We start from the raw sequence: 16401 nt of genomic DNA, 5'->3' as shown, positions 1-16401 counted from the left end.
ATTACGCAAGTTTGAACCGACATGGGGGGGGGGGTTCCTTAAGTGATCATGCAGTTCGAAAAGGATGATATCAATTAAGAGTAAATATGCATCCTTTTCGCTCGCGCATGGAGGAGTGATTACACCAGTGGACATCCCTCAAGTTGGGGGGGGGGGAAAAAAAAAAAAAAAAAAAGTGAACAGTGAAACAGCAATAGGAAGAATATAAATATTCACATCCCAATTTTTTCCTCATTTAAGGTAACATACGTGAAAAAAAAAAGAAAGGAAAAAAATTTACAAACTGAAATATTTGAAAAAAAAATAAAATAATAATAATAATAAAATAAAAGGAATAGGTCAGCCAGACCAACTAAGGATCTCAATCTGTAAGGCCACTTAAAAAAAAAAAAATGTTGTGCCCCAAATGGGTGTATTACCAAATGTTCCTTCTATTTAGTCGTCACGAAAGTGAGACATTTAAGAGGGGATTACGAATCCTTGCTTCACCATGCACCTGCAAATACCATGCGTACATGTGTCAGCGTGCAGTAAAAGGCACAGCAGTCCATCGCGCATACACATGTCATATTGGCATAAAAATTACAAAAGGGAAAAGTACACGTTATTTGGAACTCACATAGTTGTATAGGTAGTAGGTCATAGATGAATATTCATATAACTGGTAGCCTGCACAGTTGCGGGATTTTGAACTTCCTCACGGTTTGAGTTTCTGTGCGAGCAAAAAAAGTTCCAGCGGAACGAGAAAAGGAATTTTCCCTTTGTTCATAAAAAAATTATGTCCCCTAATTTACATGCAAGTGCAAGAATTAGTGCGGTATGATATTTTCCCCGTTTTGGTAAATCCGTTTTTGTTAAAGGCCCAAAGGCTTGTCGCATCAAAGCGTTTTCACTATGCGCCCCCATGTGACCTCCCGGATTTGGCGTGCCCATTTAATTTTTTTCCCTTTCGTTCATGTTTAAATGGGATTAAAAAAACGAGGGTTACAAGGCAGGAAAATAATACGTGACAATTGCGCAGGCGGGATGATACATAAAACCGTGCCAATAAAACACATTAAAAAGAAGATTTCATGAATCCGGAGTAACGCTAAACGATATCTGATAGGAACAGCTTTGTCGCTGGACCCAGGTGGCCTCCCTCTAGATTTTTTTTTTTTTTCCCAATTCTTTCTTTTTTTTTTTTTTTTTTTTTTTTTTTCTTCCGTACAAATTGAAAATTTTTTAAAATTTGTGTATACCTGAACAGGCAGGTGTGAGTAGATTTGGAAGGACCAGCGAGCCTTTACGTTGGATTTATTCCGCGTTATTTTCCATCATTTCGTTTTACTTTATTTTGTTTTCCGTTTTTTTATCGTGGTGAAGCTTTGCTGATACACCACCTGTTAGGAAGGGCCAATCGTACGTTCCTAGCATATTTTGAGCTCTCTGTTGATGCCGGTTTGAATTGTCCTTCTCCAGGTGACTGACCAACACATCCTCCAAGACGGACCCCACGATAGGAGAGGCTACTCGAAGGGCATATTCCCCTAACAGATAAATTGTGCCGAACACACCATAAACACATCTTCGAAAAGCTTATTTTTGATAAAGGCAAAAGGAAAAAAAAAAAAAAAAAAAAAAAAAAAAAAAAAAAAAAAAAATTCTTAAAAAGGAAAGGGGACATTTCAAGTCATGTATTATGATGCCCCTACGAACAGGTTTTTTGCAACACGTCCAACCACTCTGCATTCGCCTGTCCAGAAAATTGAATAGAAAAGCATACAGTAGACAAATCCCCAGTGAAGAACCCTCTATTTAGTGACCGAAAGATGTAAGCCATGAATATTATTAACTACCTTTACAATAAGAGCAAGAGCATATACAACAGAAACATTAATGCGTACAATTACAATAACATAGAGAATGAGAATTTGATAAGTAACTTTGTCGACATTAGTAATGGCTACAGCAATCATAGCTGCTCATCCAAGTCGTCCTCGAGGACGCTGATGGTGAGTGACAGGAGTGTGCGTACCGGTCACAGGAAAAAGGGCAAGGAGGAACGCCCTGCTGTGGTGAAAGCAGCTGGTCAAGCTGTTAGGTCATCAGCTAGGTCAGCGGGCAGAGCAGTTACTTCTGCTAGCGCGTTGGGTAGGACGATAAACCACAGCGACCGGAGTAAGCAAGAGAAGAACATGGACAGCAGGGAAGATGACCAAGGGGAGAAATACAAAAATTACGAATTTAATCTTCACAATATCGGATTCGACTCGAAAGTGTATAAAAACAGATGTGATGGAGTCTGTGTGCTCAATGATAACATTTATATTTTTGACAAAATAAAAAAATGTATATATTTGTACACCCCATATAATAATGTGTGGTATATATTTTTAAACATATGTGAAGAAATGTCGGTGAATAAAAATGGGAATTTCGAGTTAACAAATTTTTATTCGAAGAAGAGTCAGGAACAAACTATCGAAGGAGGCTTCCATCACCTGAACAACATTTCTTTTATGAACTACACAGATGTGGTTTACCTGAATAATTGTATTTTTATCATTAGTAGTAACTGTCATTTTATGAATTTTTGTAAAGTTAATATGATCAATATGAATACCCTCTTTGGTACCATTGTGGTAGAGTCCGCGCAAAACAACTTTGCTGATTTTGCGGAGTTGTTACGTATGTTGAGGGGGGATAAGACGGATAGGACTGAACAGGGCAATGTCAATGACCATCAGATTGACCACATGGGGGAACCATCCAATTGGGATGCGAAAGCGGGCGGATCCTCTACCCTTCAAGAAACGACAAGAAGACCGAAGGAGACGAACCCTACCGTTACATGTGTGGAACAAACAATGTGTAGTGACGAAGCCGGTATGGTGGAGAATGATCACATCCAGGATAAACACCGTCGAAGGGGCGATGGCAACACCCAAAGGCAACGCAGTTCTGACACCCAAGGTAGCCACTCCGACGAGTACGTCAGTGGAATTTCAGAATTTTCCGAATTTTCCGAACTTTCCGAATTGGGTGAATTTTCTGAACTTTTTCCGAATGAAGAGAAAAATTATTTTAAAAAAATGAAGAGAGTGATAAAGGCTCGAGATTTCTTTTCCATCTGCAGCGTTAACGATAGTTGCTACTCCTTGATTTACCTTTTTGGTGGTAAAGGAAGTACCATCAAAAGGGCCAATGAATATATTGATATTATATATAACGATTTGTACGTTTACGATTTTTATCGAAATCGGTGGATGGAGTTGTACCAATATAGGTGTGATCAAGAAGGGTGTGCCCCTGAGGAGCGGACGAATCCAGAGGAGGCGTATCAGGACAATTCTCTTTTACGTACCTACTTAGATGAGTCCACCGGAATAAGGGGGGATTGCGGCAACACTCTTTCTTTTAAATCAGGTGGTATTGTTTCCCCCCTAGGTACACAGAACGAACACACGATGGAAAATGACACCAGAAACGGAGAAGAATGTTTTAACGACAGTTTTTTTTTGCTGAACTCGAATGATGCGTTTAGCAATGATAACACGACGCAGTTGAGTAAGGTTAAGATGGATGAGGGAATGGAAAACACGAAGGAGAGCCTGCGCCGGAATGTAGGTACGGTGGATAGCATAGCCACCGTTGCTACCTCCACTGCGGAAAGACATATCGATTCGTTTAGCCAAACGAAGGGGGGATCATTGGATAGGCATTGTATAAATGGGGATCGAAGGGAAGTTGCAAAGAAAGAGGAAGAAGAGGCGAACGAGACCTGCTCTGATTTGTACAACCTCATTTTTGACACTCACGAAGAAGCCACGGATGCAAAAGCTAGAAATGCAGAATTCCGAGATATTCACCGTGAAAGTACTCCTGTGGAAGAACCCCAACAGATAGGCACGAACATCTACCACGAGCGCAATGACCCACCCTGTAAAGACTGCATGCAGAGGAAGAAGTGTAAATATATCTGCGACCTTATATCAAACGGAGTGAAGATACGAAGTATCCCTTGGCTTGGAAAGAGAGCAGGGCATTCCTGCACGTATTATAAAAATAACCTGTACATATTTGGAGGCATCAGTTATTACAGCTTTAATAGGAACAAAATAAACCTGAAATTTTGCGACAATTTATTCCTATATAATATTCAATCCAATAAATGCTTTGAAATTATGGCGAAAGGAAGTATACCGGAGAAGAGGTACCGACATGGATGTGTCATCATTAATGATTATATGTTCATAATTGGTGGAGAGTGCAAGAGTTCCTCTTTACCAAGGAACGATTTATTTTTTTACGATTTTAAAACCTCTGTGTGGACAGAAGTTGTTATTAACTCCAAGGTGGGGTCTCATTCGTTGTACAAAACCGTGTGGCTGGAGAATTTCGGGTCGATATATATGTTTGGCTCGTCCATTTTGCGTCTCACGAAGAAGAACTTCCAGTACACCCCCTCGTACAAGAATAACAACAAGAGGGTGGAGAACCGGCGCTTCTGAGTGGGTGCTTGGGCGCATGCACACTTCTGTCATTGTGTGCGTGTCTTTATGCTTGTTTAGTTTTTCCGCCCCTTCCTTGTGGAGCATTCCAATAATGCACACAAGACCGGTATCACAGTTACACCAACGGAAGCTTATTTATATCTCCAGCGGGGCCTCCTTATTTGCCCCCATTCCATTGTCACCGAAGCATCCTTTTTGAATGTGTTTTTCCCAAGAATCCCCCCTCAGGGGGGATGCAATATGTTTTAATGATTTGCAGTCCATGGCACATGCGTACATTCTGTGTCTTGTGTATTACTGTCTTTTTCGTAATTTTGCACTGCGCAGCCTTTTAATGGTGGCTTCCCCTTCGTCTATGTTCATTTCTTCATTATCTTTTTTTTTTTTTTTTTTCCCTTTTTTTATCCATGCGCGTTAACCATTTTTATTGTTTCATTTCCCGTGCGTTTGTAAATGTGGCGTTTTTTTTTTTTTTTTTTAATATGTAGGATTTTTCCCGTGTCACATTTACATACGTAACCGCGTTTCCTCCCCCCCACCTTTTTTTTTTTTTTTTTTTTTTTTGAATGCACATCATCTTACCACTCTGCTATTGTGTCGACTTTACGGCTACTCCGCGCAGTGTATATAGCATTTGCACTGTAGCATTAAAAATGATGATAATTTTTTTAAAAAAAAAAAAAGTTAATTTGGTGGGGGGAGGAGGAATCTATCCTGCTCTGTCCATTCGCGATGGATTAGCATTTTATCCCTCCCCTTGTTTCATTCCATTTTAATCCTTTCTTATGGCAATATGAGGGGATATCACTTTTGGGCCCCCACGACACCTTCGCTATGAGGAAGTTTTATTTTTGACTGTCCATTTGTTGCCAACGTCTTGCTGATTGAGGACAGGTAAAATTGCGCTAAAGGTGCACAATGGGATGTACAAAAAAAATTAACAAAAAATTGATACATCATCCCCATGGGGATAAAACGACATGCAAAAGAAGGTCAGCAGAAGAGAAGCGTAAGGTAGGGACTACCATCGCCACCCCCGTTGGTGCAAAAAATTGGTCCATATGAACAACTTACTTCATTATAAAAACGGGTGGGGGAGTACACAATTGTTTGTATGTAATTACCACATGAGTGAGGGCACTGAGCAGTTTGCTCTCGAGGAGTTAAGACAGCCTGGATACGTAGAATTTACCATGCACAGGGCCTGCTCATAAATAAAGCGGAATGGCTCCTTTGTCGTGAAATTTGCTTCTCCCCCTTTTGAAAAATCACCACTAATGAGAGAAGCAGACAACATGACATAAGTAGAAGACTCCTCATTTATAGCACCTGTGTAGTTGACACTTTTTCATCATAAAAAATAGTTCATCGCTGAGATTGCCGCTGCCGGTAGGATGAGGGGATAAGCTTACTTCATCCCGTCGTGCATCCTAATCGTGCATGCGTCGATTTTATTTTTAAATGTGAACCAATCGATGGAGTTCCCCTCCGGTTCGGCTTTCTTAAAAAAGGAAAAGAAATTGGTATTCCTCTCTTTCTTCTCATTTTTATCCCCTTTTTTTTTCCACGCAATAAAGGTATTTAATATATCCTGCGCAGTTATATATTCCTTTCCTTCTGAAAAGCAGAAAAAACAAGCTTTCAACAAATTTTCGTTAATTTCTTGCCTCTGTATGTAATTTTCCACTTTGGTTCGTATCAATGGGGAGTCCACATTTTTACTTAACCCTTTTTCGAAAAGGAAGATATTATATGTTGGGAAGAGGGAATCCTTTGGCCACTTAAATTTTAGTAGTAATAAGTATTTTTTAAAATCTGAAAAATTCATTTTCCCTTGCTGCGCGAAATGCCTGTACCAGTATGCTCTTTTGTCATGCTCATAAAAATTCTTTAATTTAAAAATGTCTAGAACTTTATTTACCCAGGAACTATTTCCCTTTGTCTGACGATTTTGCCCATCAGTGTCATTCAGTGCTTCCTGTTCGTCTATGCCCAAGTCAACGGCAATGTTGAGAGACTCGTACTTCCCATGCTCAGCTAACCTCCCGAACACCTTAACCAAATCGAGTACCTCATAATTTAAAATTGGATTGTATGTGTTGTAAACAGGTTCGTTATTATAATATTTTGAATATATGCTATTCCCATTTTTAAGGTAATTAATTTTTCTTTGATGTATGTGAAAGAGCGGTTGTTTTATGTACGCATCACGTGAGTTATTTCTTCTGTGGTTCCACACATTGGATGAAGGACACTTGTTGAAGTAGTAAATACTTTCGTTCAGTTTGGAATGCAGATGACTTATCTTCCTTGAGTTTACTAATACGGTGGCTTTCTTCGAGGCAACGATGAACAGGATGAGCAATTGCACTTGCCTTAACATGTTTGGATGTGTATGCGGTATGCACGCGGTACGCGTGATGTGTATGGGAGGAAGGGGACTCTGCAATCATGCGCTTCCTTGCGTGTAAGTGCAGGCGCGTCTACCAACGTACTCCACGGTGCGGAACGCACAAAAGAGGGTGTCGTACATATATGTAAGCATACTTATGCAGACGTGCGTGCCTGCGCAAATTTCCACCAGCAGGTCCAATGAGGCTTTCCTCAGCACAGCTCCCCCTCTTGAAAAATATGTGTAAGGGCCTTTCCCTCACGCCGAGCTGTTCGCATGGGTGGAGGCAAGCTATTCATCGCGCATTTGTTCCTTCCTCACCACGGAAGCAAAGATAAGGAGGTACACAAAATAAAAAAAATAAACAAATTTATACACATACAAGCTCCTTCGAATCGAACTTGTGCGTCTCAAATAGATTGTCCCCTTTTGGTCCCTCCTCTTTGAGCTTCCTTAAAAACGCACAACGATTGGGACAAGCAAGATCTGCGCTCCTGCGCTGCAACGTTACCTTAGGTGATGAAAAAGGGAGACGTAGAATTCACGTGACGGGCATGCGGTCGTTTCGAAGCCGCATCCTCCTCTAATCACCTCTTTTTGCTGATTCTTTGTTTCGTTAGCAACTTCGTGTGCCACTTGGCCGCACCCGTCGATAGATGGCCCCTTAATCAACCCATTTGCTCATAAATTGGTTGTGCCATTCCGCTTTTTCATCGCCTTCTTTTGCGTCTCGGCTCTTAACATACGCTATGGCCAGGATGCACTATCGCGTAGGGGGAAATTGCTAAAATAAAAGTGGAAAAAAAAAAAAAAAAAAAAAAAAGAGGAAGAGAAGCTCTTTTTGCATCTTCTAACATGCACATGCTCGAAATGCGTTTAACAGGCTTATTCGTTTTTTTTTTTTTTTTTTTTATTATTATCGGTTCTAATTATAACTTGGAAGAACTGAATATAATTAGGAATGCCATCATGCATATATATCGTATGCACATTGGCTCAGGGGTTGGCACAGCGTTTATGCTAAGGCCTTTCGACTATATGCGCAAACCGTTGCAACTGTGTTGGGCGTACCGGAGAAATTTTAAATTGGTTTTTCATTTCCATTTTTATTTTTTCCCCCTTTTTTGGTTCACCTCTTTTATTTAAATATTTGTCAGAGCAAAATAGTTTATCTGTAATGCAGAGTCAAAAAAAAAAAAAAAAAAAATGATGCGGAAAAAAAAAAGGTACTTAGGAAGTTTTTTTTTTTTTTCTTTTTTCCTCACCCCAAGGACCACATATAAGTGCGGCAACATCTCTTAAATGTGAGACAATTGTTGTAAACATTCATCATTTCGCATGAAAAGACACCGATTTGGAATTCAACATACAACACATCGGGCATTATGCACGTACATGAAAATCGTGGAGGGATATATTTTTCCCCAATTGCCGTCGCCACAAAATTGGAGAACACGCTAAGATGGTAAAGTAGAGCACTTGATGGTCCAGATATTACATAAAGATAATCACCCCAAACAATCCCTCTTTTTTTTTTTTTTCTTTTTCAATTTGTTCCACTTTAAGCTTTGTCTACAAAATGGGTAAAAGATCAAAAGCCGTGTGGTAAAGTATGCACTTGTGAGCAAGTTCAATTATATGCTTATTCAGTAAGTGGAGCATATATCCAAGTCGGTTGAGTGGAAAGTGTGAAGTTAATTGTCTTAATAAAGAGAATGTTCGATGTGGCAAAAAAAAAAAAAAAAAAGAAGAAACGACTTTATGTGTGCAGCGCATGTTTCCCTTCGGTCATTCTGTACTTTTCCAATTTAAATTTTCATTTTAGCTTTTATTTTACGCTTCTGTTACAGTGAAAATATTTTTCCAAACGGTTCGTTCTTTTGCAAACCTCTTCATTCCACTCCGCGCCAACAATTAGTTGGAACATTCAAAGAGCCGAATGAGCAAATTAAGGAATTCAGGAGGTTGAAATTTTGTCAAATAGCGAATAGTACCACGTCCTTTACATCGCAGGAAGCACAGCATTATGCGCTGTTCGTGTGTACAGAAAGAAGAAGTGTTTGTATTTCTCATGCCGTACTGTTGATGGAGTGTTGCATCAAGAATTGGCAGACGAACAGATTTGCATACAAGTAGTTAAAATTGTACCGTTAAAGTGAGTACTCCGTTTTATACATTTCCCCTCTTCAGTACATTTTTCCTTTTTTCACTTTGCGTGGTTTACAGCAGCCTCTTTATATGTGTCTCAAAACTTTGCGTGTGCACGTATAAAGACGTGACGTGCAACTTTTAAGCGAGGTGGTGGTGAGCAGTTTTGGACAGCCTTAGCTGTGCTATAAAAATTACAAACACGAAGTAGTTGTGAGCATATTTGTTCAATTATCTGTTATTTGATCTGTTAATTTGACTTCTCATTTGTCTGTTCACTTATATGTTCGTACTTTCGCGCCAGTGAGTGGGCACATCCACCCACGTGTCTGCAAATTAGTACGTTCATGCCAAGGCAAGCGTGTATACAAATTTACAGAAACGTATGAACAAAGAAAAAAAAAAAAAAAAAAAAAAAAAAAATCGCACACTTACATGAATGGGAAATAGCTAGCTACAACTACAATTGCTATTATTATTTTTTTTATTTTTTTTTTCCTGCCCATTTTTGTACCATTACGCTTGTTCACAAATGACCAGTTGGAAAGAAAATTCGCTGCTCACTTTCGATAGCAGTCGCTTCACATTTGGAAAATTCTGTTTTCCTCTTTAACTTATTGCGCGTTTATTTGTACAGTAATCGAATGCAGGGGGGGTGAATTTTTTGCATATTGTATAGGCATTTGTAAGGGGAAACATCCGCATGCGCGTTGGCACATGAGCATACGCAAATATATATATACAAATGCATTATATATTTACACACCCATGCAGAACATGCACCCCTGCTTCGCTCATAAACAAACGTAGATACGTGCGTACACACTTACACAAACGTATGGCCACCTCGCACAAGTGTTCCGCTGCGGATGCCCATTTGGTGTAATCCTTTTAAATACACATGCGTACGTTTACACGTTCGTACTTTCTGACCATACGCCTGGCTGCTCCCCCCGCGCCTCTGTCCTTTTGCGACGGTCGTTGCATAGTTGTTCACGAATTATTTGGCCTTTTTTTTAATTCCGCTTTGAATGTAATTTTATTCTATATGTTATATGTGCCACCTTGACCTTTTTCCAGGTTTTCAAAAGGCTGCAGTTTACTTTCTTTTCTTTTTTTTTTTTCACCTTGTGTTTTTTTTTTTTTTTTTTTTTTTTTTCTTGCGCATTTTACTTCCCGCCATTTTGGTTACGATCCTTTTTATTTCCTTTTTTTTTTTTTTTTTATTTCATTTTATTTTATTTTTTTTTTGTTTTACTATTTCGTTTTCTTCCCGCGTCGGCATTTTGATACTGGGTCATTTGGTTAAGTTGTTACTAGTTTTTTTATTTGTTTATTTTTTATTTTTTTTCCTTTTTTTACATTTTCCTTTTTTTTCATTTCGGTTACATTTCTGTTATGCGTGTCCACTATTTTTTACTTTTTGTTCACGCTTTGTTATCTGTTTTTTTTTTTTTTTTTTTTTCCTCACATACATTCCTTCTTTTTTAATTTTTTTAATATTTGTTTTAGACTTTCTTTTGTGTTCACTACACTTTGGAAATTCGCTTTGTCGAAACCTTGAGGGGAATTTGAACTCTTGTGTCCAGAGCGTTGCGCCGTGCGCTTTGCAGTTCACACGATACGCATAGCGCCTTTCACACGTGAGTTCGGGAGGACGAAATATCCATGAACACCTCTTTTTTAAAGAACACCACGCGTAGGAAATAAGTGAATTAAAGTAAAAATATTTTTTCTTCTTTTTTTTTTTTTTTTTTTTTTTGCTTATTTTTTAAAATATTTTTTGTAAAATAAGCACAGTTTGCGCCTGTTGCGCACAATTCGTAAGAACAAAGCTGAGGCAACACAAATTGAATTAACAGAACAAATGAAAATTCGAAAAGCCCTGGCAGAAGGGCCAGAAGCAAAGTAAGCAAGCAGTCCTATAAATAAGGCTGCACATTTTTATACGTATTTGTATCTACCTCATTGGAAGGAGGGAAAGAAAAATAAACAAAAAAAAAAAAAAAAAAAAAAAAAAAAAAAAAAAAAAAAAATAGAAAAAAATAGAAAGCTGGGCAGGGTGCACTTGAAGGAGCCCCTTCCCCCTTTGCCTCCCTCCGACGTGAGTGAAAGTAGCATCGTTCTTGCAAAAACAAGGTATATGTCAATACGTGTGGAGGCCCACACCGCACACACTTCTTTGCAAGGGCACCTGCACGCACGTACATACACCTGCGCTAGTGAATGAAATTTATTTTGAAAGAGAAGCCGAAAACGGTCGAAATGGAGAACATGAGAAACTTTCAAAGTGGAGGGGGCCAAATCAATTACGACAACTACTTGGGAAGTTTGCAGATGAAGGGAATGAGAAATGCACAAAATGAAAATAGCCACATGCACACAGCGGGCGTAAACTGCTGTGAAGAACACATTAGCAGATCCAGTAACACCCAAATAATGCGAGTCGAAAATGGAACACATAACAAACCGTATATATACAAGAAGTTAATCGTTTTTGATTATGATGATACGATATTGCCAACTAGTTGGATAACTGTAAAGATGAAGCTAGGCTTGAATGACAACATCCCAGCATCCGTAAGACAATTCTTTTTTAAGTTAAGTGAAGCTGTAATTAAAACGTTGAGTCTATGTTTGACACAAGGAAAGTTGGTTATAGTAACCAATGCGAGCTTAGAGTGGTTAATTAACTCAGCGCGTAAGTTTATTCCATTAGTATGGTCATATATTATTCTCAACAATATAAGAATTATATCCGCAAGGGACAGATTAATTAATTCTTTAATTGATCCTAAGGATTGGAAGAAAGTCATATTTCATCAAATCATTAATGAAATTTTATCCCCCTATCTGTGCAACAACTCAGTTATATGTTTCATTTACTCTGTGGGTGATGGAAATGATGAGAGGAATGCATGCTTTTTTATTTCACAACTGAATCAGTATTCTTCCTGTATCTTTAAGTCATTGAAGTTTTTGTCAGAACCATCATGTCAAAAGTTGATAGCTGAGCATGAGCTCTTTTACTATTTCTTTAACAGCACATGTAACCCATCCGCGGCAAGATGTACGTCTATTAAGCCCATAGCGTCACTCCCCCGCGAGAGCAGCGGCGTTGCTTTGAGCACCTCGGTCCCGAAGAGTTGCAATTCGTTGCAGAATGTGTGATTTGTACGGCACGCAAGGTGAAAGGGAAAATAAAAAAAATGGAAGAAAAGAAGAATGGATGGATAGGTGTATATAGATAAGGAAACCGCATACAGCGTTTTCCACCGTTAGATCTAGCAAATCGCAGGCCTTTTTAACCCTTGGCAAATATGCGCCCAGGGATGCATCGGAGAAGAACACTGTGGAATAGACATGCTTGGAGCATCCCTCGGATCAGGCGACACGAGTGCATGCCGCTAACATGTTGCAAGTGCATGTACATGAAATATGTACGCCTTCCATTTGACTCATAGGAGCTCCCCCAATACCCGCGTGCGCTGCGCGTTTACACCATATGACTCATCTCCTGTGCACTATTACCATCGCTTCCATTACTGCTATGGATGCTATCTCTACTGTTGTCACCTTTATTTTTTAACTCTTTGTCAATTTTTTTTTTTTTTTTACCTTTTAATGAGAATTTTGAAGAGAGAATCGTCCGCACCAAAGCCCGCTCCATATCCACAGAACACGTTCTCGCATGAATGTGTAACGAAAAGGCATGGCGCGGAAGGCATAGTTGTACAGCGCGTGTACATCAGGCGAACACACCGTAGTGTCCCTCTTGCTCCTTTTTTTTTTTTTTTTTTTTTTTTTGACCGAAGTTTATCCTATGGTTTTCCTACCGCAGTTATGGTTTTGTTTTAATTTTTTTAGTAATTTTTTTACTCCTTATTTTATTATTTTTTAAATCATACCATAAGTGCATACATGTGATCTCCATACTTTTTATGTAACATATTAAAAAATTTCCTTTCCTCTTTCCTTCCCATTTTTATTCTTTAATTACAGTATTGTTGCTGTATAGAAAATAGAAATATATTTTTCTTTTTTTTGCTGTTGTTTTTGTTCCAAGTTTTAAGGGATTCCTCAGACTGTATAATATGCACGTATTGGCTAGCTATTTTTTTTTTATTATTTTTTTTTTTTCGCAAATTTGGAAATATTTGCCTGAACGTTCATGTAAAAAAGTTGTTTAAAAAAGGGGGGGAGCACTTTTACATGAATTTTTGCACACCAACAGGGTAACAAGATGGAGTCATGGGTTAGGTTTCCTTCATAAATGTAGTTGACTAAACAACCTGCTGAGAGCAATTAGAACGATTTTGTTCGCTTCTTCCTTTTCACATGGTGAAGAAGGAACAACGTTGTATGGTGCATGTTGTGTGTTGTATGCGCGCGTTCGTAGATCGAAGTTTAGAAACAGCGCAAGTAATATAACATTGCAGTTATGGCAGTCCTGCTTTGACATAACAACAGTTGTTTCGCGCATCTCCAAAGGAGAAAGTGGAAAGACGTAAATAACATGATATAATAAAAAAAAAAGAAAGGGATAAGAGTATATATATAGCCTCTTCAAGGAGCATTCCCTTCTTCTTTTTTTTTATTTTACCCATTTGGGAACATCGTAGCGGAATGTTCAAATGAATACACATGTGTAGTGGCAAATAGTTGGAATTTCGTGCCTCTCCTTTTTCTGTTCCATATTGAATTATCCTCTTTTGAGTATTTCCAATAAAAGAGCGAGATGAGCACACCAGGTTTGGAAGTGCGCAATAGGAAAGCCGCCCAAGGTGACATATGCAGCAATAGATATTCTCTAATATCTAAACAGGTATTTGTTCGTATCATAAATGTCGAGTGTGTAACATGCGTAACATTGGTGCGTGTCTCTCACCGCGCGTTTTACGCCTCTACCATTTGTCCTTTTTTTTTTTTTTTTTCTTTTTGTCTACCTCCCCAATAATAGACCCTTAACCAGAAGGAAAATACGCTATGGAAGTAATGAAAAAAAAGAAGCAACTTACAATGAGTATTCTCATAAATACATGCACGTGCGCGGAATACAAAAAAATAATGATCTCACACTTTTGTGTCAAACAACAATCAACCTTCCCCCTTACAGCATCCTAAATTACGGCCGTGTCCCAAATGAGGGATTAAACGAAATAACCATCATGAGCATTTTGCATCAGATATCTTCTCAAAATTTGTACGTAAAAAAGAAAAAAAGAAAAAAAAAAAAAAAAAAAAAAAAAATCATTTCCTTTGTGATACGATGTTATAGGAACGAGGTGATGTAGAATTCATTTTCTCCCTATTTCCTTCCTCAGATGCAACAGCGAGAAGAACGTTAAAATAGGGGAACGGGAGAATCGAATATATAGCGCGCTCGTGCGTAACAAGTACATAGGATTTGGGCACGGCATTGGCAGGTAAGCAGCTCGCTCCGCACACACACATATGAATGGCTGTGTACGCATCTATACGAGTATCTGAACATTGATCAGAGGATTCCTCACGCAATTATGCCCCTTACGCAGGTCAGGGAACTTAGACGACGTGCAGCCTAAGAGCGCTGGAAACAGTATCCTGGCAAAGGCCACCACAAGCTTCGTAAAGGATTTAATCAGAAGCTTTGGAATAAAAGGCTGCGAGGATGTGTACATACTACCATACGCTACAGGGATGTGTTTAAGTACTTGCCTGTTGTACACAAAAAAGGAAAGAGAAAAAAGTGAATATGTAATAGTGTCTAGAATAGATCATAAGACCTGCTACAAGTGTATCGATTTTTGTGCCTTGAAGTATTTAGTAGTGGATATGGTTTACAAGGATGAAGAATTATTTACAAACCTGAACGAAATAGAGAGACTGATACAAACATATGGTGAGAAAATATGTTGTGTCATGTCAGTGACATCTAGTTATGCACCAAGGAATTCAGATGACATTGTAAAAATAGCTCATATTTGTAAGAGGTATAATGTACCACACATAATTAATAATGCCTTTGGATTACAGTGCAATTATTTGTGTAAAGAAATACAGAAATGTTTTGAATCGAAAGGTCGAGTGGATTTTGTGGTTCAGAGTTGTGATAAGAATTTCCTTGTCCCAGTGAACGGCGGGATCGTATTCAGTTCCGATAAGAAAAAGATGAAAGAATTAAAAAAGCACTACCCTGGTAGAACCCCCGTGCATGCATATTTAGATCTTTTCATTACATTACTAGAATTAGGGAAAAAAAAAATTCTAAACCTAAGAAAAGAGAGGGAGGAAAATTTTTCCTGGTTGCAGGAAAAAGTTTCTACTCTCTGCTCAAAGTACAATTTAACTTTGATCAAAGCTAGCAAAAATAAAATATCCATGGCCATTAATTTAAATGAACTTTACAATATTTGCCATATTCTAAACCCGAAGAGTATTACCCTACTCGGTTCTCTACTTTTTTATAGAAATGTTACCGGGCATAGGGTTATATGCTCCCCGTTGTTGATACGCAATGGGGGAGTGGCACAGAGAAGAGACCAGCAAATTCAGACTAATGTAGAACCTGCATTTCCCATTCATCACGGGGCAGTAGATCCCAATGAGGTTCCCACAATTGAGCAGGGTGCACACACCGATGGAGAATTTTTCCCAAATCGTGGAAAGAAGAGCGAAGATGCACATCAAATCCGTTCCTCAGACAATTGCAATGAGGAATGCGTAGGAAAAGAAGGGTCCCAAATAAATCTGGTGAAGAACGAAAATATGAATGATGCAAGAATTCATGGAAAAGGGTTAACCATTGGGAACCACACATTTGAGCACTTTGGGTGCAGCTACGATTCGTATCCCTTTTCTTACATTGCCTTCTCCTGTGTCATTGGAATTGAACGGGAGGAGTTGCAAAGTTTTGTGGCGAAGTTGGACGACGCCATTGGCTGCTTCATTCGCAGGTTCGGCCGGGGGGCATAGCCCGGTTAGACGCTATTTTGCGTTATTGTGAGTAGGATTCCGACACAGGGGGATACAAGGGAGCCTCTGCTTTTCGGAAGACCACGCCTTCATGGGTCCTAAAGAGCTGAACAAAGGAGACGGATAAAAAACAGTCCATGTACATGCGCATACGTAGATGCACTCATTGCACATGTAGCGCTGTATGTGTTTCACAACTGCGCGACGAATACAGTTAAATAACAAACACGTTGGTAGAGTTAGGAGTGGATCCAAGTCGAGATCAACTTCGGGCAATGAACAAAAAAAAAAAAAAAAAAAAAAAAATGAAAAATGAAAAATGAAAAATGAAAAAGAAAAGGATGAAAAAAAAGATAAAGGTAAAATAGAAACTCCAACGGTGTACATCTTTACTGCCACAATGGTGGGATG

The 16401-nt window shown here is 38.9% G+C and overlaps 4 protein-coding genes across 4 annotated transcripts; 3 read left to right on the top strand and 1 right to left on the bottom strand.

Moving 5' to 3' along the window:
* Window positions 1-1820: 1820 nt before the first annotated feature.
* Window positions 1821-4493, top strand: PKNH_1305100 (kelch domain-containing protein, putative; the record flags this gene model as incomplete). The annotated part of the gene is made up of 1 exon (XM_002260521.1): window positions 1821-4493. One exon carries the CDS (start codon window positions 1821-1823, stop codon window positions 4491-4493), a length of 2673 nt encoding a protein of 890 aa, XP_002260557.1.
* A 1411-nt stretch (window positions 4494-5904) lies between these two features.
* Window positions 5905-6879, bottom strand: PKNH_1305000 (conserved Plasmodium protein, unknown function; the record flags this gene model as incomplete). The annotated part of the gene is made up of 1 exon (XM_002260520.1): window positions 5905-6879. The coding sequence occupies one exon, from the start codon at window positions 6877-6879 to the stop codon at window positions 5905-5907; it is 975 nt and encodes a 324-aa protein (XP_002260556.1).
* Window positions 6880-11301: 4422 nt separating this feature from the next.
* PKNH_1304900 (HAD domain ookinete protein, putative) lies at window positions 11302-12207 on the top strand (the record flags this gene model as incomplete). The annotated part of the gene is made up of 1 exon (XM_002260519.1): window positions 11302-12207. The coding sequence occupies one exon, from the start codon at window positions 11302-11304 to the stop codon at window positions 12205-12207; it is 906 nt and encodes a 301-aa protein (XP_002260555.1).
* Window positions 12208-13774: 1567 nt separating this feature from the next.
* Window positions 13775-15990, top strand: PKNH_1304800 (O-phosphoseryl-tRNA(Sec) selenium transferase, putative; the record flags this gene model as incomplete). The annotated part of the gene is made up of 5 exons (XM_002260518.1): window positions 13775-13861; window positions 13997-14028; window positions 14153-14239; window positions 14361-14462; window positions 14571-15990. The coding sequence occupies 5 exons, from the start codon at window positions 13775-13777 to the stop codon at window positions 15988-15990; spliced, it is 1728 nt and encodes a 575-aa protein (XP_002260554.1).
* Between the last annotated feature and the right edge of the window lie 411 nt (window positions 15991-16401).

Source organism: Plasmodium knowlesi (assembly GCF_000006355.2).
Source record: "Plasmodium knowlesi strain H genome assembly, chromosome: 13".
In the NCBI taxonomy this organism is placed as follows: domain Eukaryota; phylum Apicomplexa; class Aconoidasida; order Haemosporida; family Plasmodiidae; genus Plasmodium; species Plasmodium knowlesi.
The sequence above is the reverse complement of the archived record's forward strand: the minus strand, read 5'-3'. Positions and strand labels throughout refer to the sequence as shown.